The sequence below is a fragment of the Phodopus roborovskii genome, unplaced genomic scaffold (assembly GCF_943737965.1).
Source record: "Phodopus roborovskii unplaced genomic scaffold, PHOROB, whole genome shotgun sequence".
NCBI lineage: Eukaryota > Metazoa > Chordata > Mammalia > Rodentia > Cricetidae > Phodopus > Phodopus roborovskii.
In genome coordinates, this window is record NW_026126540.1 from 26,568,274 (window position 1) to 26,591,435 (window position 23,162).

The 23,162-nt window shown below is 44.0% G+C and overlaps 1 protein-coding gene across 2 annotated transcripts in view; it reads right to left on the bottom strand.

Annotated features, from left to right (window-relative positions):
* Positions 1-12,399: 12,399 nt before the first annotated feature.
* Positions 12,400-23,162, bottom strand: part of Gabpb2 (GA binding protein transcription factor subunit beta 2) — a 31,861-nt gene continuing 21,098 nt past the window's right edge. For both annotated transcript variants that reach the window (XM_051198940.1, XM_051198939.1), the window contains exons 6-8: positions 15,857-16,042; positions 13,763-13,893; positions 12,400-13,664 (exon numbers count right to left, since the gene is read on the bottom strand). In XM_051198940.1, coding sequence (XP_051054897.1) covers positions 13,365-13,664; positions 13,763-13,893; positions 15,857-16,042 — 617 coding nt within the window. In that variant the 3' untranslated portion in view covers positions 12,400-13,364. The remainder of the gene's footprint in view (positions 13,665-13,762; positions 13,894-15,856; positions 16,043-23,162) is intronic.

Genomic DNA, 23,162 nt, shown 5'->3' on the forward strand with positions numbered 1-23,162 from the left:
TCTCACATCAGCAAATCTTGTCCTAAGAGAACTTGGCTTAGGTGGTTGGGTACCAAGTAGGCTGCAAAACACAACAATAAAAACCGGCAGAAGATGAGCCCCGTTGTTAGAAAGGGTTTGCCCTAGTAGTTGGTTCCTTAGGGGACAGTTCCAGCTGCAAGCTAGCCCTCCTTGATGCCACCATTATACTGGCCGCAGATACCTGCACACTATCCTGAGTACCAAAGGGAGGGATGACCGGAACGCTTGTCTCACCCACCACCCTGGTGCTCGGAACATTTAAGGCCTCCCTCGGGTGCTGGCTGCGCTGAAGGATTTGCAAATCTGGAATTTGGCAGGCGCGTGGCGGCAGTATCCGCCCTGCTCCAGCTCCAGGCCACTTCCCGTTGGCGCCTCCTAGAGGTCCGGCCAAGCCCTGCACCTAAACAAGCTGCCAGTTCTCTGGTTGCTTACCGCTGAGACCTACTTGGCCAATAGTTCTGGGTGTATTGTTTACCTCTTCACATTTACCCTCGAGATCGTAACACTGCCTTAAGCCTCCTTTCTCATCTGAAATAATAGAGTCGAGAGGCTCAAGTACTATAATATGCGAACGCTTTGTGAAATCGAAATCGTGAAATGATGGTTCCTTCTTCTTACCGGTTTAGCCCTCTGAATGTCTCTTGACACAGCTCAGTTAAGCTAATTGGCCAAGAGTCCTCCAGACGTTAACTTCTCTTTAGCTTGGCGATTTTTTTGTTGGGTTCAGCTTATGCCTCCTTGGGGACCTTAAGCTGTTGCTAGTATCCTAAACGACACAAGGAAGGAGGGGATATCATTTTCACTCACGTGGTTGTTGCACTAATCTCTTCGAAATGTGATAGCTAGTGTAGACTACATCTGTAAATGGTACATGAAAATCATGAATTCTGGGCTATGGCTAGTCTACCTCAAAAGATGGAGAGGGAGAGCAAAATGGTTCCAGGGGTAAAGTGCCTGCCTGGCAAGTCTGGCCACCAGAAGCCTGAAGTGCAATGAGACCCAACTCTCTTAAGTTCTACTCAGACCTCTACATGTGCCATTGGCATGCCCCGTCCCCATCTCTCTCGACGCACAGACCCTGAAAAGATGAGAGGCTTGGGGTACAGCTCTGTTGGTAGCAGAACCCTCAGTTCTAATTCAAGCACCGCATACAGCAGAGTGGTGGTGGTTATGCCTGTAAATCTACACTCTGGAAGCAGAGGCAGGTTTTCTGTGAAATGGATGGCAGCTTGGGCTATGATGTAATATGGTATCAGGAAGGAAAGAAAAAAAGGGAGAATGGACTGAAATGTTGGCTCAAATAGCAGGTTCAAGGCTGGCCTAAGCTAAGAGACCCAAAATCAACTCCAAAGGAAAACAAATATGTATATAAAGAACTAAAATTGACCACCTAGCACTTGAGAAGGTAGAGATAGGGAGAGCTCTGTGAGTGTGAGGCCAGTCTGGTCTACACAAGCAAGTTCCAGGCTAACCAGGGCAATACTGTGAGACCCTCCAAAAAAAAAAAAAAAAAAAAAAAAGCTAAAATAGAAGTATAGAAGTACAGTGTCTGTACGGGATTGATTCTAGTATAGTCACCACAGGGTTTCTCTGTACTGCTTTGGAGTCTGCCCTGGAACTAGCTCTGTAGACCAGGCTGGCCTCGAACTCATAGAGCTCCACCTGCCTTGCCTCCCCAGTGCTGAGATTAAAGGCGTGTGCCACCAATGCCTGGCTCAGTCACCACATCTTTAAAAAAAAAATCTAGTCAAGTCCTTCAAATAAAAGGACATGGTATGTGCATGTGACCCATGCCCAGCCTCTGGTATGCTTTAGGTCATCTCTAGATTATTCTAATACAAGGTAAATGACAGCATTTCTGTGTGTTTATTTTGAGACTAGGTTGTACTCCAGTATGTGGTAGATGCTATTGTTGAACTGATCTCTCTCTTAGACTAGCAAGTGCTGGTATTGCATATAGGAGTCTCAGTGTGAATAATTATTGTACCATATTATTTAGGAGATAATGACGAGAAAAAAATCTCCATACATGTTGAGTACACATACAATTTTTCCCAAATATTTTTGATTTATGGTTGGTTGAATGCAGATATCATACATATAGGAGTTGCAACTACACATAAAATGGACAGAGAGAATCAAACCCAGGGCCTTGTGTATTTAGACAAATGTTCTATCACAGGGCTACAGCCTAGCTTTAATCTTGGGTTTCTTTGCAGGCTGCAGCAATGTATAGGTCCATGTCCTGACTGTATTCATTTACCAGTTTTTTAAGAGACTGTTTACTTCTTTAGCTGGGAACCAAGAGCAATCAAAACTAAATGTGTTATAGTGAGAGCAAATCCTAGGGCAAATCTACGAAATCTTTGCAGTTTAAGTAATCTCTGCAAAATGTTCCCCCCATTTCTCTGTGTACCCTGGGGATCCTGGAACTCACTCTGTAGACCAAGCTGGCCTCAAACTCACAGAGATCTACTCACCTCTGCCTCCTGAGTGTTGGGATTAAAGGTGTGTATCGCCATCACTGGCTAAATGTTACTTTGAGGTTTTTTTTTTTTGGTCTGCATGCAATGTATACCTGTACCCCATGAGCACTTGGTGTCTGAGGAGCTCAGAAGTGGATTGTGGATTTGGATTTCCTAGATCTGGAGGAGTGAGACACAGTGAGCCACCCTGTGAGTGCTGGGAATTGAACCTGAGTCCTTTGAAAGACTGACAGTGCTCTTAACCATTGAGCCATCTCCAACCCTCAATTTCTTTTTTAAGGAATGGCAAGAACGTATGATAACAGGGATTTGTAAAGCATGTGAATATATAGGCTTAAATTAAGCAGTTTAGCTAGGTGTGTGGTAGTCTGATATTATCTTGCTTCCTTTGGAGTCTGAGTTTGGGAGCATTGTGAATCTAAGGCAGGCCTGGACAACACAGCCTCTCTACCACCTCCCCAAAGCCCCACAATTACATGTTCAGTAGGACATGGTTACTTGCCCAAAATAACACAGGCCACCACCAAAGATGCAATTCATTATTACTCTTGAAAACTTCTCCTGGCAGATTATAATAGTGGGTAATAAATTAAGGGTAAGCTGCAGACATTATTGCTGAAATTGGAAGTACAGACAGATGTGCCCTCCTTTAAGTTCGGTTAAGGCATCTGCTTGATGTTTCCCCCCCCCCCAGGGTCTCATGTAGCCCAGGCTGGCACTGAACTTATGACCCTCCTGACTCCCCTTCCTAAATGCTGGGATTACAGGGATGTGTCTGTACTGCTGGTAGGTAGTCTAAAGGTCACAACATCAGCCCGCTTTGTCATTAGGAAAAGCAGCATATGACAGCGGCCTCATCCTTGGGGATCTCTGAGCTAATTTCTCAGAGGCATCCTAGGAGATTATGGGGAAACCAGGGCCCCAGCAGGCTGAGGCCATCAGGTGTCTAAGGCTTTGGGGACCTGAGACTCAAAAGGTTCCACAATCAAGAGTGCTTCAAAAGCTGTTCAGCACCTTGGGTTCTTTGGGGGCAAAGTCACAAGGGCCTGAACTATTTATTACTCAGGGTTGTTGCCTCTTAATGTTGTCACCCCAAGCTCTGGACACACAGGCAGCCAAGAGTCACTGCCACTTGACCCAGCAGGTGACCCTTTAGAAAGGTTGACTCATTAAGTTTACCGTTTCACAGGCTGGGCATAGCTCAGGTGCAGAGTGCTTGCCTACCTGCCTGAAGCTCCACATTTGATCCCTAGCACTGATGAACAGATGCAGTGGTTGTAATCCCAGCACCAGGAGGGATGTGGGTAGAGAGTCAGGAGGATCAGATGTTCAGGATAATACTGGGCACTGAGTTTGAGGATTGTCTGGGAAACACAAGACCCTGTCTCAAAACAGAAAAGGGGTGGGGGAGGGGGCACAGAGAGCTTACATACACAAAGCACAGGCATGTAAGCCTCAGGAAGTAGAGGTAGTAGATTGCCATGCATTAGCCAGGATGACAAAGTGAGACCTTGTTAAAGAAGGTGACTGGGTGTGGAAGCTGGAGGCAGAGATTGCCTTCAGAGGAGCAGTGACTCAGGGCAAGGAATTAATGGAGGCAAGGGTGACCTCAAGAGAGCAAATGCACCGATAAGTTCATTTCAGTCTTCTGTTGTTTCTGACTTGTAAAACTTTCATTTAATTTTATATTTATTGATGTTTTGTGTACATGTATGTCTGTGCACCACATGAGTATCTAGTGTTCATGGAGGCCAGAAATGACTATTAAACCTCTTGGAACTAGTTATAGATAACTGCTAGCTTCCACATGGGTGCTGGGTCCTTTGGAAGATCACCCAGTGCTTTTAGCCACTGAGTCATCTCTCTGGTTCTTGTTTTGGATTTTAAAACATTTTTAAAGGTTTGTTTTTAGGAGCTGGAGAGATGGCTCAGAGATTAAGAGCACTGACTGCTCTTCCAGAGGTCCTGAGTTCAATTCCCAGCACCCACATGGTGGACCACAACCGTCTGTAATGAGATCTGCTGCCCTCTTCTGGCCTGCAGGGATACGTGCAGATAGAATACTGTATACACAATAAATAAATCTTAAAAACCAAAAGGTTTATTTTTAATTTATACGTATCTGTATACCACGTGTACCTGGCACTTGCAGAGGGCAGAAGAAGCTGTCACACCCTGGAGCCCCTGGAACTGGAGTTACAAGCCAGCATGCAGGTGCTGGGAATCAAACCTGGGTCCTCTGCAACAACAGTAAATATGCTCTTAACTGCAGAGCCATCTCTCAAGCCCCATCTCTAGTTTCTTAGAAGCAATCAGAGATGAATTTAGATGCCTAAAGCCGTCCAACTAGTTGGCTCAGCCAGTAAAGGAACTTGCCACCAAGCCTTTTTATTCAGTCTGGGACCTCAGCCCATAGAATGATGCCACCCACATTTAGCGTGGGTCTTTCTACCTCAAATAACCCAATCCAGAAACTCCCTCACAGACATGCCCAGTGGCTTGTGTCTTAAGTGATTCTCTGTCCTGTCAAATTCACAGTCAGTACCAGCCATCATAATACTGGTAAGCCTTCTCTCCAACATCACCTTTCTTTCCTATAGTAACTTCCTTAAAAAAAAAAATCTTGCTGGGCAGTGGTGGTGCACGTCTTTAATCCCAGCACTTGGAGACAGACAGGTTCATCTCTGTGAGTTTGAGGCCAGCCTGAAGAAAGAAGAAAGAAAAGAAAAAGAAAAAATTTTGACAGGGTGGTGTTGCACACCTTTAATCACAGCACTTGGGAGGCAGAGGCAGGTGGATCTCTGTGAGTTTGAGGCCATCCTGGTCTACAGATCAAGTTCCAGGAGAGCTAGGGGTGTTACACAGAGAAACCCTGTCTCGAAAAACAGTAACAAAAAACAAACAAACAAAAAACTGTATTTTAAGGGCTGCTGAGATGGCTCAACAGGGAAGAGTTAAGCCTGTGCTTCCAGAGAGCCAGGGATGGATCCCAGCACCCAGTAACTCCATTCCCAGGGGATCTGACGCCCTCTCTGGTCTTCATGGGTACTGCATGCACATTTGTGTGGAACACAGACACACACTTGAGGCAGAACTTACCCATTTACAAAATACAGAAAAGTCAGGATTAAGCATTTTTTAGTTATTTCTTAAGGTTTATTTTTATCCTTATTCACATGTATCTGTATATGTGGATGTCATGTGTGTAAGTGCCAGAAGGGACTGATGTCCTTACAGGTGATCATGAGCTACCCGAAGTGGTGCTATGAATCAAACCCAGGTCCTCTGCAAAAGCAGGCAGTGTTCTGTGTGACAGCCCTGGCTGTCCTGGAACTCACTTTGTAGACAGACTGGCCCTGAACTCACAGCGACCCACCTGCCCCTAGCTCCTGAGTGCTGGGGTTAAAGCATGTGCCACACCTGGCTTCTAGTAACTTCCTTAACTTTCTTAACCCTTAGGGCTGGTTATGGAAACTGACTAGTCCCCATGCTTTTGCTCAGGAGCCACCTATAATACTAATGTACTCTGGCATCTATTAGATATCAAGCACAAAATGTTTGTGGCACTGATGTCATCACTCAACTGCCCCAGTTTTTACTGTCTGGCAAACCCTCTGCCAGGGTTTCTCTGTGTAACAGCCCTGGCTGTCCTGGAACTCACTCTGTAGACCAGGCTGCCTCTGGGCCCTGAGTGCTGGGATGATGGCATGCACCCATGCCAGCTGGCCTTGCCGTTCTCATCTAGCTCCCTTCAGCCTCATTCCTTCCACAGGAAAGAAACTGAGTGATGGGGTGTGGTGGCACATGCCTTTAATCCCAGCACTAAGGAGGGACACCTGGTCTGTAGAGTGAGTTCCAGGACAGCCAGGGCTACAGAGAAACCCTGTGTCAAAATAAAGTAAGTGAAATGAAAGAAACTGAAGGTAGAGCTCAGACACTGGGGCCTTAGCCTAGTTTGACTGGCTCAATGTAACACGGTTAGATAGGAAAAACATTCTTTGCCAAAGTGATAAGACTTCAACAACACCAACATTTTATTAAGAAATATCTTTATTTTAAATGATAGTACAAAACTGTATACATAATATAGATCTGTAATGGTATATGTACATAGATGCTCATTCACACACATGTACATACAAGCTTGCTCATCAGAATGGAACTATTTTACCCTAAATAAAAAGATTATCTTATTTAAGTTTCCCTAAAATTTTACTGTAAATAAAGCTGTCAAACAACTTGAAAAAACAAGAGGACACTGTGAAGATTCTTGGGTACCCCCTTTACATGGCCTTGGCAGAAGGACACACTGGGCAAGGCCAGGGAGCGGAGTTGCTACTGTAACAGTTGACATTGCAGAAACCAAGTGGGAACACAGATAGAGTATGACCTAGTTAATTCTCCGAAACAAATCACCTCAGAACGAAATATGTACTTGGGAAGGAGGACAGAAAGAAAAGGAGTCTCATGGTACGGTTAGAGATGACCAACTAATTATGTTCCAGTGCTGGCCAAGCAGAAACAGGAGTAGTGGGGTAGGGATAGGGAGGGTATGGAAGACCACAATTTCCTGTTCCTGGCAAGCCAAGTTAACGACTGCAGAGTTTAGGACTATCTTCCTCCCCCTAACCCTAGAGAGCTTAGAACCGCTACAAGGACAGCACCATAGGTGCAAACCTGTTAATTCTAACATATATCCTTCTTGCTTTTGGTCTCCTGTTAAGTAAAGTGACAGGAAATAGAGTATGAACTCCGAGAAGGGGAGAGACACCACATAAAAGAGTTGGAGCCAGTCTGGCAAGGTGACTCATGTCTGTAATCCCAGAACACGGGAGACCAAGGCATAAAGACTGCTGTGAGTCTGAGGCTAGCCTGGCTTACATAGGGAGTTCCAGGCCGGCCTGGGCTACATGAGACCCTGTCTTAAAGAAGTAAAACAAAACACAAAAAGGAGGTAAGAGCTTAAAGTGCATTCTGGTGGCCTCGACAGAAACTGTGTGAGTAGAGAACAGCAAGCTAGTCTCTAGTAAACTGGGGCAAAAAGTAACTCCTGCTCATTGTTAAGACCTTGGTGGTCACATGATTAGACCCTAAGCTGGGGCAGTAGAGTCCAGAGGGACTGCTCCACAGCCCTCACCCGGGCTCTTTCCTGTCCACAAGCCTAAGGGCTTTTTCTTTCCAGAAAGGGTCCAATTGCAACCCAGGCTGGCCTAGAACTCACAGGGATCCACTTTTGTCTGCCTCCTGGGTGCTGGGATTGTACTCCACCATGCCCATCTCTGAGGGCTTCTCTGAGTGTCAAGGCAGCTTCAACAGGAGGAAAAGGCTCACAATGGAGGGCAGCTCACTTAGATCTTTGCACTGGACACGGGCCATGGTGTCTTTGCACTTATCTGTTTGCTTCTCCATGAGCATGGACCAGCTCCTTGGGCCTCAACTCTCATATTTCTTCTTATTCAATGTTTCCCCCACTCCCCACACCCCATGGATTAAGGATTCAAAGATGCAATTAATAAGCTTCCAGGTTATCCCAGATAATTTAGAGTTGAACCTCAAAGAGAAAACTGGGAAAGATCCATTATGTATTTACATAATGTACCCTGATATGCTTCCAGCAAAGGGATATAAAACTATCTGTTGCCAGACGTCTTTAATCCCAGCACTCTGGAAGCAGAGGCAGATCTCTATAAATTTGAGGCTAGCCTGGTCTAAAAAGCAAGTTCCATGCCAGCCAGAGCTACATAGTAAGATACTCTCTAGAAAAAACAAAAGTAAACACTCATCTGACAGAGAAAGAGTATCTTTTAAGGCACAGAATTCAGAGCAAATCCCCCACAGCCACTTTCTCCTACATCAGCCTGAAGGCTCTGCTTTGGCATTACAATAATACGTCCCCACAGAAGCAAGAACATGAAGGGAAGGCACATTTACACATCTGTCAAGAATTTCCTTGAAGCCAGGAAGAACAGAAGTTATAACATTCTTTTTCTCTTTTTTTGGAGAAAGAGTTACAACTAACATGCAAATGTAGGGTATACATCCCTGAATTAACACTGGTATTCCTCCAGCAGCTTTCCTGTGGACGAGTCCTAAGTCTGGCATTCTCCTGCTCAGCTCCAGCCTTGGGACGGCTCATCTGCTATACTTGATCCTCATGTATCCAGCCTTAGGAGTCAGCTGGGACCACTTAACCCAGAAGATCCATAGTACCTTCTCAACTGACCCAATCCAGATGTGGAGCTCACACCTATAGACCCAGCACTCAAGAGGCTGAGGCAGGACCGCCCTGATCTTTAAGTCAGCCTGGGCTACAAACTTGCCCTGATCTTAAGTCAGCCTGGGCTACAAACTTACCGGCTGCCCTAGAAGGTTATGTGAAGTCATGGAATGGCATTAGTCTATTCAGTGTCTACTTCCTTATTCTCTGTGTGAGTGTGGTGCACCTGAGTGTGTGTCTGTGTCTGTGTGCGGAGGGTAGAGAGCGTTGGGTGTCCTCCATTCCTTTCTGCTGTCTCTCCCTGAACCTGAAATTCACCTTTTCGGTGAGGCTGTCAGCCGGCAAACCCCAGTGACCCTCCTTCCTCAGCCTATTGGAGGGTTAGATTTACAGGCTTGTTAAGAGTGGGTGCTGAGATCCCAATCTGGGCCTTCACACTTGTACATCCCAAGTGTTCTTATCACTGAGCAATTTCTCTAGCCCCGCCTCTTCTTTGTTCTTAGACAGTGTCATCATGTACCCAGTGTGGCCTCTAAGTCTACTGCCTCTTGCTTCAGCCTCCTCAGTGCTGGGAATTTCCATGTGTCCCCATGCTTGGCTGTCCAATACTTAATTTCTAACTAACTGAGAGTGTCCTCTCCCACATCCTCGCATCCCCATAGCAGTGTAACTGAAAAGCAAGGCCTACTTCCTTTTTGAGATGTAAACAGAGACCTCATGTTCAAAAGTGATGTGGAGCAATGAACCAGGCTCTCCCTGCTCAGAAGGGCGGACTACATGGACAGATCTCATCTCCACGGTAACTACCAAGATAATGAGGTGCATAGGCGTGCATATCCTCTGCAGAGTTAATCTCCATCCCCTTATAAGGAGGGAGGGAATTAAAGTCAACATATGTTCCAAGAATGTAAACAAAGCCATCTAAAAAGAAACTTGCTCCCTCTACTGAGCCAAGGTCCTAAAATGTCACACGCAGCAGCTTATTGCTAGCACCCATCCCCTGGTGTCTCAGAAGAGCCCAGCAACAGGAGCAGACTGATCTGAAAGCAGACACAGCTCCAGCCTTGGCCACACAAGCCCCCTCCACTGTGCTTCCAGACATTCTCAAGGCACCAGAACAATCCCTGATGCTCAGACTCATGAAGCAGACCTAGTCAAAGTGCCAGCAGCCAAGATTCATTTCAAAACAGCCATTTCTGCCTACAAACCTCTAAGAGTCAGTTCTGTTTGTTAAACTTGATTTAGAGAATTATTTCTTCAGCCTATTTTGAGCCAAAAATGATTCTATACCTTTGAAACACTGCAACAAATTATTCCACTAACCAAGATAAATAGAACCATGTTAAGTGTTAAGCTTTTTCCAGGTTAAAAATGCACATTTTCTTCATGATCACTAATTAGGAAACATATTCTCAACAGTCATTCAAATGTGTACTTGGCACATGTCCCTCTGGTTTCTTCTAATGTATAATGAGGCAGGCAAATCTATGTGCCCTTCCAAACCTCTCCCTCTGCTTCCCCCCCTTTGGGTAGACAGGGTATAAGCTGGCCCCAAACCTGATAAATAACCAGGGATGGCCCTGAACTTCTGAACTCTTGACTCCCTCTTCTAGTTCTGAGATTACATACATGTACTAGAACATCCTGTTTACATTTGTAAAAAACAGCAGGCAAGGGCTCTTCCTAAACTATAGTCTTGGCCCTTTCTTTCTTAAGACAGGTGTCTCTGCCAGGCAGTGGTGGTACACATCTTTATCCCAGCACTTGGGAGGCAGAGGCAGAGGCAGGGGGACATCTTTGAGTTCGAGGCCAGCCTGGTCTACAGAGCAAGCTCAGGACAGCCAGGTTTACACAGAGAAAACCTGTCTTGGGGGGTGGGAGGGACAAAGGGGATGGACAGGTGTCTCTGTGGCCCATGCTGTCTTAGAGAACTCACTAGTTGCCTAGTAGTCTGGATTTGATATTGCAGTGACCTTCTGAGTTGGGATTATAGGCATGAGCCATAATGCTTAGATGCCCTGTTTTTGAGACAGGTTCTAACACCGTAGCTTAGGTTGGCTTCAAACTCATGTTTATCCTCTTGCTGTAGCCTCCTGAGTACGGAGATTATACAATGCCCAGCTACATAAACAAAAAAACCTCTTCATGTTTTAATAATAGAGACTTACCCCAACCCCAACTCAACAACAACCCAGCCCCGAAAATCTTAGCAAAAGTGAGCAGAGAGGAGAGAGGGGAGGTCACAAGGGCCCAGATGTATGGCTCCTTGCTCTGTGGCAGTGACACCTGCCTCCTTTGTCACCCATCCTGAAAACTAGAAGGCACAGCACTCTACTGGCTCACATTAACAAAAAGCAGCAATTTAGTCATCCATAATCAAACAGAAACAAGCCTACATGGCGTCAGCCTTCAACTCTGTACACTTCTTCACTTCTTCTTCTTTTTTTTTTTTTTTTTTTTTTTTTGGTCTTAGATTGGAAAGCACCAATATCCTATGTGACAGAATACTCAACCAAATGTTACATAATTTGAAGAGTCTGAGCTTGACTTTATATAAACAGATGTTTGGGAGGAAGATGCCATGACAACAGGACCACAGCTTAGAAGCCTCGTTCTGACACGGCCCAGTCTCAGGAGATGCAGTCTGGAGGACACTGGTTTACATATACTTCACATAAGTAAATGATCTTTCCGGCATTTCAAAGTGTGATGTCTATTGCTTTTTTCTTTGTTCCCTGCCCCTCACTTTGTTGTGTATGTACAGTGTCAAAGGAGGAACCCAGGGCCTCCTTGCATGCTAAGTACCACTGAGCTAGTCCTCACATTTTTTTCTTTCTCTCTTTTTTTGCTACTGTCAGTTGAGGTCTGTGTTGCCCTGGTTGGCCTGGAACTCACTATGTGGACCAGGCCAGTTAGAATCCCAAAGACCTGGCTGCCTCTGCTACCTGAGTGCAGGGACGAGAGCACACAGAGCCTAGCCAGCTCAGAGTTTTTGGAGTGTGTGTGTGATTTTCTCTTTTTAGGAAAATCTTACTGTAGCCAAAGCTGACCTTGAGCTAGCAAGTGACCTCCTGTCTCAGCCTCACAGTGCTGGGATCACAGATTACAAGCATGCACCACTATGGCTGGTTTAATTTTATTTTTTTAAACTGGTGTCTAAGCTATGAACATACAATTTATCAATCAATCACAAGTCACCTTCCTTTGCTTTCTTATTTATTTATTTATTTGTTGAGGCAGGCTCTCTCTGTATGTAGCCCTGGCTATCCCAGACTCTCTTTGTAGACTAGGCTGGCCTCAAGCTTACAGATATGCACCTGCTTCTCTCCTGAGCACTGGAAGAGGTGCATACCACCACACTTGATTTAACTTTCTTTCTTGCATTAAGGTACTATAATTTAGCCCAGGCTGACCTGTGATTGATTATGAACCTCAAGCTGACTTCAAACCCATGATAATCTTCTTGCCTCGTGTTCCCTAAGTGTGTACCTTGGCATTCAACTAACTGGACTTTTAAGTTTTTATTTGTATGTATATGTGTGAGTGTTCAGAGAGGCCAGAAAAGGGCAATTGATTCCGTGCAGCTGGAATTGCATGTCGTTGTAAGCAGCTTCATATGGGTGCTGGGAACTGAACTCAAGTTCTTTGCAAGAGCAGACAATAAACCACTGGTCCACTGCTCCACTCCTGTTTTGTTTGGCTTTGCTTTATCTGGAGTCAGGGTGTCATTATGGAGCCTTGGCTGGCCAGGAACTTGATATGTGGACCAGACTGGCCTAGAACTCAGAGATCTGACTGTCTGCACTCCAGAGTGCTGGGGATTAAAGGTGTTCAACAGCACACCTGTCCCTCTTTCACTGAAGGAGTCTGTAGCTCATGCTGACCTCAAACTCATTAGCTGGGTTTCATTTTCCTGAGTGCTGGCCTTATAGGTAGGTATGTACTACCATTCCTAGCTTTATAGATTCCTTTTCAGTGAATTAACAAGGCATAGCTTGTGTGTCTGCTCTCTTAGAAATGTACAGTATCATTAGCCAGGCTGTGGTGGCCTTTAATCCCAGTTCTGGGGAAGCAGAGACAGGCAGATCTGTGAATTCAAGGCCAGCCTGATCAACAGAGTAAGTTCTATGACAGCTAGGGCTACACAGAGAAACCCTGTCTGGAACCTCTCTCCTCCCTCTCCCCCCAAAAAAAAGGAAAAAAAGAAAGGAATGTATGGTATCTTACTCCTCCTCAGGAGGAGGCTTCCTACTTCTGTTATCAGTTTCATAAATCTAAGGCAAATTTCAGGTCACTTGAAACTCTCAGGTAAAATTATTAAGGCTCTTGGTATATATGTATTACAAGTATTATCTTAAAATCTTTTGATATAAAGTTATTTAAAAAAAAATAAACCCTCAATGCCCAGTATTAAAGCAATGATAGGAGCTGAGAGATTTGGTCCCGGTCCTTTGGTCCCTTAGATGCCCCTAAGGTGGCTGAGTTTTCCAGCTGCACATACAGCCTTCCTGGGCCCAGGCACTGAGCCCTGCTACTGTTACCTTCTTACAGACAGTCTCAATCTGTGCACGATGCTTACCCTCTGTACTTTCTTCTTAAAAAGAATAAGATGAATGAATGCAAGTCATGGCCTTTGTGTGTTAAGATGACACAGTTTCTATGGAAACACTAGTGTGAGGCTCTGTGGTCCTTGCCGACTTCATCACTTCTGCTGTTCTTTCTTCTGCTTCCCCTTCTGTCACTACTACAGCATCCACTTCAGCTACCTCCTCAACCACGGTGAAATCAACTCCATTGGGCTGCTGTCGGGCCATAGCCTCCAGTTTGAGTCGGTACTGTTCTGCCTCCTGCTCTTTCTTGAGAAGCTGGTGTCTGTATTCCTGGGCTCTTCTATTGGCCTCTTGGAGCTGCTGCTGCAGAAACTCTCTCTCACTGCCTTCCTGCAGAGCAAACAATGTCAGCACAGTAAGAATCCCCATCCATAGCTTCCATTTCCTTACTCTTCCTTCTCTGCCTCTCATGGTAAAGACCTTATTACCTTGTTTTCCTCAGCACTGTTTGCCATCTCTGCCATCCTTGGTCTCTTTGCCAATGGCAGCTTCTCTTCTTCCTCTTCTTCCTCTTCAATTATTGTCTCCTCTGCAACCTGACCAGCAGGTACAGTTAGAACTACAAGCCAAGCACACCAATGGGAGATAATGAGCACAAAATATACAAAGAAGACTTGTTTGATTGTAACTAGAAAAGAGTGATAATGTTATTATTGAAATAATATTATTATTTTGGCATGGCTTCTTGTATGTGTTTTACTACCAGGTCATCCCTCCCCATACACTGCCATCTTTTTAGAGCTTAGACTCTTTAGCTGGGGGTACATGCCCTCAGTGCCCGTGCTCAGGAGTAGGAGGCAGGCAGAGCTCCGATTCTGAGCTTAGCCTGGTCAACAGCAGGGCTCTCTGTAGCCCTGTCTCTAAAAGCAAAACCAAAAACAACACAGCACAGTGCCTGAAGTAAAAAAGAAGGTGAAGCCCCCAGAAAGAACAGAAAAGAAGAGGAGCCCAGGAAGGCAGAATGGCAGCTCAGAAACCCCGAAGACCTCAGGTTCCTTTTTTTTTTTTTTTTTTTTTTTTTTGACAAATACACAGAAAGAACTTTAAGACAAAGTCCTTTGGCTTAGCCAAACATGGTGGTGCATGCTTCTGATCTCAGCATTCACGGGGCTGAGGCAGAACAGTTTCAAGTCCTCACTGGCCTACACAGTGAGCTAGCAGACCTGGATGGGGGGAGGGAGGAGGGAGAATCAATACTTTGAGCCTGGCATGATGGCTCATGCCAATAATTCCAGCAGGCATTTGGGAGGTAGAGTCAAGAGAAACAGACTTCAAGGCCATCTTGTAATGTTTGGGGCCAGTCTATGCTATAAGAGCTACTGTTTCAAAGGAAAAAAATAAAATAGAGGGTGGTAGTCACAGCTCTAACTCCAGCGCTCAGGAAAAGGGTAGGAAGACTGCTTTGACTTCAGTGTCCCCCAGACTGCTTTGACTTCAGCAACCCCTAGGTAACATAGTGAATTTGAGGCCAGGCCTAATTAAGATCTTGCCCAAATTATTTTCCTTTTTTAAAACACTTTTATTAGTTTTTATATTCTAATCCCAGTACCCCATCCTTTCTCTCTTCCCAGTCCCCTCCCCCCACCTCCCATATGCTCTTTTAAATAATAAAACGGGCTTGGAAAGACACAAATTATGAGCCATCTTCCTGCCTCAGCCTCTTGAGTGCAGAGGTTAAAGGCATAGTGAGTTCTTGGCCAGCCAGAGCTGCAGAGTGGAACAGTAGCTCACAAAATAGGCTGAGGAGATAACTCAGCTTGTAGACTGCTTGTCTGATGTGCAAGAGATGCCCATCCACAAGTCAAAGAGAAAAGCTTCACAAGAAACCAAGCCACACCCTGGTCTAGCCTCCAGAAACTAGATTTTTATAAGGCTCCTGTCGTCACTGTCATGTTTTATACTGACATTTCTAGCAGGCTATAAAAGAGGGCACCCCTGCATGTGCTGCTTACATATATGTTCAGAGAACATAGATATCTAGGAGTCATTCCATGCAACCATTCATCCTTTGCAGCTGACTCAATGCAATCTGACTTTAATCCCAGTCTGTTCCCTGTAGGCCTTGAGTCCTTTTGTAGTCAGATGTCCTAGAGCTCGGAGTTTTCTGTACTTTGTCAGAATCTCCTGCATCTCTTGCACATCAGACAAGCTCATGTCAATCAGGCTGGTCTGGAACTTCCTGCTTCTGTCCCCCTAGTGCTGAGTTCCTGACCTGTGCCCAGGGTCTAATGTGTTTTCTGATCTGAGTTTTTTTCCCCTAGATTATCCTCTCTGTGTAGCTCAAGGTGTTGTTACCACAGGCACATGCCACCATGTGTGGTTGAGATCATTTATGTTTACTCACAAATTATGTATCTGTTAGGGAAATTAAATTAGCCTATGTAGCTTGGTGGTGTTTCTTCCTAGAGGTTCTATCAATCTCCAGCCTTCCTCCAACTCCTGCAACCTGTCTTACTGTCTCATTCTTAAGGGAATATGGCATATCTAAAATATTAAGTATTTGTCAACTGGATATAACTTACCTTGCTGTCCATCTTGCATCGTTACAATAAAGGGCTGGCCAATGCCTCCAGTAGGGATTGAGGTTTGAATGTTACCCAGAGGGACTCCATCAGTCACTATGGTGATGACCCTCTGGCCTCCACTCCCCACCACTTGCTGGACTGAGGAGTCAAGTGAATTTCCTTCTTCAATTTCTTCTAAGTTAGCTAGAGATAACAAAAGTGAATTTAAAATATTAAGTTTATAAAAAAAATAAGAATACAAGTTTCATCATCCTCTTTGAAATAATACTCAAAATATTTTTGAAAAAGGAAAAAAATTTAGTTGATTTTTATTTTGAGATAGGGTCTCTGTATCCAGGCAGGCTCAGCCTGTCAGTTTCCCGTGTGCCAGGATTATGAGACTGAGCAACAGTAACTATCCAGAAAAGCTTTAATGAACAGTAAGTTAGGAGAAAAGAACAGAAAAAAAACCTCTGTTAGAACAATAGTTTCTAAAAATGTCCTTGCTGAGATGTTAATAGTGTTCAATAAAGGTGGGTTCTAGGGCACAGTTGGCAGCATATACTATAACCACATCACTCAGGAGGCTGAGGTAGGAGGATCACCATGAGTTCCAGGCCAGCCTGGGACATGTAATGAGATTCTGTCCTAAGAAACAAACAAAAAAACAAATAACAAAAAAGAGATAGGTCCTACACACAAATACATTTTGAAATGCTAGTTGAAATATACTTAAACTGCTGGGCGTTGGTTCATGCTTAATCCCAGCATTCAGGAGGCAGAGGCAGGTGGATCTCTTTGAGTTCTAGGATAGCCTCCAAAGCTACAGAAAAACCCTGTCTTGAAAAACCAAACCAAACCAAACCAAAACACACTTACACTTTCCAGGTGTGGTGGGGCATGAGTAAAATCCTGTTATTTGGTAGGCCAAAGCAGGAGGGTTGCAAATTCTAAGCTACATATGGTATTAGAGGCTAGCCTGAGCTACATGAGTCTGTCTCAAAGAAAACAAAACTAAGCTATATACATACTTTCTAAGGAGTGGTGGGGTGGAGCAGGGTCTCCTATAGTCCAGGCTAGCCTCAAATTCACAGGGGAGCTGAGAGTGATCTAGGACCCTTGATCCTCCTGCTTCTACCACACACATGCCGGGATTTCAAGTGTGAGCCACCATGCTTTACATGGAAGCAGGAGTTGAGTTATGAGATCCTAGTTCAGAAAAACCAAAACATACCAATGATCCACATCCAAAGAAACCACAAAGTTCAAATGTCGTAATAGAAATCTAACACAACCACCATGCCAGATAAGGAAACTAGTGACCTGGCAAACTTAAATGATTTACCTCAAGCCAGGAAGCAAACTGATAAGTGTACTACAGTATGTTTCTCTTGATAACATTTCCAAGTATATCTTTTTCTTTCTTTTCTTTTCTTTCTTTCTTTTACAGGGTTTCTCTATGTAGTCCTAGAACTCACTCTGTAGACCAGACTGGCCTCAAAGATCTGTATGCCTCTTCCTAATGAGTTCTGGGTTTAAAGGAGCATGTCACCATGTCCAACCTGAGTAAATTACTTTAAAGTTAGTACTGGTAATAAAAATGACTATCAATGGAGCAATGTTCTCGTCTCCCAAATATCAATGGAAGAAAGACATCACAACAAGTTACTTTCTTTAATGAAAGAGCAGTTGGCTAGAACTTCTAGAGGAGTCTACTGAGCCCTATCTGTAATTATCTGCTACTAGCTATATGAATTCCTAGGGTTTTTCTTCACAGGCTACCACCAACCCTGGCTAAGTAACTTGGAACTTAAAATTTTTAAAATTTTTTTTCTTTGTGAGTGTGTATAGTGCACACATTGAGGTCATAAAGACAATCTAAGTAGGAATTGGTTTCCTTTTCTTTTCTTTTGTCTGTCTGTTTTGTTTTCCAGACAGGGTTTCTCTATGTAACAGTCCTGGCAGTCCCAAGTGCTGGGATTAAAGACATGTGCCACCATCACCTGGCTAGGAATTGGTTTTCTATGCACCATGTGAGTTCTTGGGTTGTCAGGCCTGGTGGAAATTCTTACTTGCTGAGCCATTTTGCCAGTCCCTGAAAATTTGTTTTAGTTACTAGAAGAGCATTCTGAAGCACATCTCCCCAACTCTACTGGAAATGCCAGAACTGTATTTTCTCCAAGCTTAAGCACATGTAGTAAGTAGAACCATGAGAACATAGCAGGAACACATCTATGGTGTATTTCAAGACTTTTTTTTCTAGACAGGGTTTCTCTGTATAGCCCTGGCTGTGCTGGCACTCACTCTGTAGACCAGACTGGCCTTGAACTCACAGAGATCTGCCTGCCTCTGCCTCCTGAGTGCTGGGATTAAAGGAGTGTTCCACTGTGCTCAGCAAAAGTCTTTGCTATTTAATATAATTTAAAACTACTGGACAGTAGTAACAAAAGGAACTGTACTTCACCCAGCAGACATCTACCACCTGTGGCTCTGTGTGTGCTGGAGAAGGGGCTGATGCCCCTGGCTCCCAGTGCCGGGATTAAAGGTGTACACCACCACTTCTGGCAACCCCCCCACTTTTGCCTGAGGACTTGGGCAGGGGATGTCACGAAACATCTAGAGAGCTGAGTGGCATGAGTGGAGCATAGTACCTGATGCCCAGGACCTCGAGTCTTGCTAATAACACATTAGACTCAGCTGCTTGTTACTCCTGAATGTTGTTAGGTTCCTGTGTTTCTTATCTTTTAGTCTGTCACAGCAGGGCTAATGTAAGAATCCATAAATCCTCCCAACTGAGACAAACAAACAAACAAAAAAACAAACAAACAAAACTTACTTATGCATGTTCGTGTGTGCCAGAATGAGTTTATGTACCGATACCCTCAGGATCCATGGGGTACTGGATCCCCTGAACTGCAGTTACAACAGGCAGTTATGAGCCTTTTGATGTGGGCACGGAGAACAGAACCTTGACTATATTGACCAGGATGGCCTCAAACTAACAAAAGTTGCCTCTGCCTCCCAAGAGCTGAGATTATGCCACTGCACCTGGGTCCTCCCACCTTCATGTGGGTTCTGGGTAATCAAATTCAGGTCATCAAGCTCAGACGGCATATGCTTACCCACTGGGCCATTTGTTGCCCTATTCTTGAAATTCTGAACCACCTGCCTCAGCCTCCTAAGTAGACAGGATTACAGACTTCATCTTATATGTCTGATCAAGGTTTTTGAATTACTGAAAACACTTTTCAGCTGGGCAGTGTTGGTGCAAGCATTTAATCCCAGCAGGCAGGAGGCAGAGACAGGTGTGGATGGATCTCTGTGAGTTCAAGGCCAGCCTGGTCTACAGAATGAGTTCCAGGATAGGCTCCAAAGCTACAGAGAAATCCTGTCTCAAAAAAACAAATCAAATTGGCACAAAAATAGACAGGTAGACCAATGAAATCGAATTGGAAACTGTGATAATTAATCCATACACCTTCAAACACCTGATTTTTTTTTTTTTTAAACAAAGAAACTAAAATTATACAATGGAAAAAAGAAAGCAACTTCAACAAATGGTGATGACATAACTGGATACTGGTGTGTAGAAGACTGCAGACAGATACATATTTATTGTCATGAACAAAACTTATGTCCAAATGGATCAAAGACCTCAACTTAAATCCAGCCACACTGAATCTCAGAAGAAAAAGTGGGAGGTACCCTTGAATGAACTGGTACAGGAGACCATTTCCTGAACAAAACACCAGTAGCACAGACACTGAGATCAACAATTAATAAATGGGACCCCCTGAAACCGAGAAGCTTTTGTAAGGTAAAGGACACAGTCAACAAGACAAAACGGCAGCCCACAGAATGAGAAAAGGTCTTCACCAACCCCAGATCTGATAGAAGGCTGATTTCCAAAATATACAAAGAACTCAAGAAGCTAGTCAACAAAACACCAAATAACCCAATTAAAAAGAGGGGTACAGAACTAAATAGAGTATTCTCAATAGAGGAATCTAAAATAGCTGAAAGACACTTAAGAGATTATTCAACATCCTTAGCCATCAGGGAAAAGCAAATCAAAACAAATCTGAGATACCTCTTACTCCTGTCAGAATGGCTAAAATCAAAGACATCATTGACAGTTTATGCTGAAGAGGAACACTCCTCCACTTCTGTGGAGTGCAAACTTGTACAGCCACTTTGGAAATCAGTATGGCGGTTCCTCAGGAAAATGGGAATCAGTCTACCTCAAGATCCAGTAGTTCCACTCTTAGGCATATACCAAAAAGATGCGCATTCATACAAGGTCTTCTGTTCAACTATGTTCATTAGCAGCACTATTTGTAATAGCCAGAACCTGGAAGCAACCTAGATGTCCCTCAACTGAAGAACGGATGAAGAAAAATGTGGTACATTTACACAATGGAGTACTACTCAGTGGGTGGGGGGGACAATGGGAATTCTGAAATTCGCAGGGAAATGGATGGAACTAGAAGAATCTATTTTGAGTGAGGTAATCTAGTCACAAAAAGACAAACACGGTATGTACTTACTCTTATATGGATTTTAGACATAGGGCAAAGGATTACCATCCTACAATCCACACTGCCAGAAAAGCTAGGAAACAAGGAGGACCCTAAGAGAGACAAACATGGTCCCCCTGAGAAGGAGAAAGGGACAAGATCTCCAGAGCAAATTGGGAGCATGGGGGGAGGGGAGAGGGAGTTAGGAGAAAAAGAAGGGGAGAAGAGGAGGGGAGAGGTGGGCATGAGGGAGCAGGAAGATTGAGTCCGGGGAAGAATAGAGGAGAACAAGAAAAGAGATACCTTAATAGAGGGAGCCATTATAGGTTTAAAGAGAAATCTGGCACTAGGGAAATGTCCAGAGATCTACAAGGATGACCCCAACTAACAAGCTAAGCAATAGTGGAGAGGCTACCTTAAATGCTCTTCCCTGATAATGAGATGATAACAACCTTATCTGCCATCCTAGAGTCTTCATCTAGTAGCTGATGGAAACAGAAGCAGACACTCACAGCTAAACACTATAGCCGAACTCCTGGAATCCACTTACAGAGAGGAAGGAGAAATGGTGAGTAAAGGGGTCAAGACCAGGCTGGAGAAATCCACAGAATCTGCTGACCTGAACAAGGGGGAGCTCATGGACCCCAGACAGATAGCTGGGAAACCAGCATAGGACTGACCTAGACCCCCTGAATGAGGGTGTGTGTTAGGAGGCCTGGGCAGTCTATGGGGCCTCTGGTAATGGAACATTATTTATCCCTAGAGTATGAATGGACTTTGGTAGTCCATTCCACATAGAGGGATACTCTCTTAGTCTAGACACACGGGGAGGGCCTAGGCCCTGCTCCAAATTATATGACAGAATGACAGACTTTGAAGACTCCCCATGGAAGGCCTCAGCCTCCCTGGAGAGCAGAAAGAGGATGGGATGAAGGTTGGTGGGGGGAGGGATAGGGGAGGATGGGAGAGTGAGGGAACTGGGATTGACATATAAAACAAGATTGTTTCAAATTTAAATTTAAAAAATTATCAAAAAAAAAAAAAAAAAACCAAAACCAAAAAAACCCAAATTAACAACAAAAGAAGACCGTTCCTTTTTATATTATACAACTTATTTGGGAATATAGTTATTCCTTTTTTCCACTTAAGTACTAGGATTGAATCCAGTGTTCCGTACATGGTAGGCAAGTTCTATATCAGTAAGCTACATTCCCAGCCCAGTTACTTATTTTTATTTATTTGGTTTTCTACATTTTCTATTTATTTGAGACAGGCTCTCATTATGTAGCTCTGGCTGGCCTGGAACTCATTGTGTGGACCAGACTGGTCTCAGAGATCTTGCCTTTGCCTCCCTAGTGCTCTGATTGGAGCCATAAGTCACATCATCACACCCAACCTTGTATTAAAGTTTTGAAAGTCAGAAACAGAAAAAAGTCAAGAATTGGAAATTTCCTACCACAGAACACATATTTATAAAAGGAAGGGTGAAAATAAACTCATTTGCTCCTTTTGAGCGTTTAAATATGCAGTCCTCAGGCTAGGCGTGTAGACTGAGGGCACACACCTGCAACCCTAATACTGGGGAGGGTGGAAGCAGCAGGAATACAGATTCAAGACCAACCTGGGCTACAAGACCCTGTCTCAGCACTTCCCAATTCCCCCGCCCAAAAGCATCCAGTGTAAAATGGTTAACACCAAGTATTTTTCTCTGCTTTAAAAAACTAAAACACACACACACACACACACACACACACACACACACACACACACGAGCATCATATATGCTCATGAACAAATGAAGTTTACTTTATTCAAATAATCACCTGTGCCTCATTTATATTAGTATTTCAACAGTCACTAATTTTTATTCTATTTTCATTTTTTGTTGCTGTTTCTTTTTTTATCTTTTTTTTGGTTTTTCAAGACAGGGTTTCTCTGTATAGCCCTGGCTGTCCTAGAACTTACTATGTAACCTAGGCTGGCCTGAGAGTGGGGTTAAAGGTGTGAGCCACCATGCCCAGCATTGTTACTGTTTTAATTAAGAATAATTATTTCCCTCAGTACCACACTGTGAAACTGTCATATTTTCATTTTAGAGTGAGGTATAGCTATTTTTTCCCCTTAAATTAACCTTGAACTCCCGAGAATGACCTTAAACTTCTGGTTGTCCAGCCTTCTTTGTGTTGGTATCACATGTGTGTGCTATCAAGTTGTTTATGTAATAATAATAGGGCTTTATACATGCTAGGCAAACACTTAAATAACCAAAGTACGTCTCAGCCCAAGCCATAACTATTTGGTTGCTGCTTGTTGAACTGTTTGTCTATTATGTAGACCGGCTAGCCTGGGACTGACAAATCCACCTGCCTCTGCTTCCTAAATGCTGAGATTAAAGGCCTGCACCATCTCACCTAGATTTCAGAGACAGGGTCTAATGTAACAGATACTGACATTAAACTCATGATCCTCCTACTTCCCCTCCTGAGTGCTGGGATTCTAGACATGTATCACCATGCATGGCAAGGGGTAACTTTTTCCTTTCTTTAAAAAAATTTTTTGGAGGCACAACTTTTTGACAGATTAAAACCTTTCAACAGTGTTCATTTATAATCCCTTGATATAATTCCCCACAATCTTCCTTTTCCCAGAAAGAAAAATGCCATGGCTTTAAAAGTTATTATAAATCTGGCTGTGGTATAGACCTACAACCCCAGCAATTAGGAAGCTGATGCAGAAGGACTGAAGTTCAAGGCCAGCATTAACTATACACTGAGTCCAAGACCAGCCTGCATTACAGTGAGACTCTG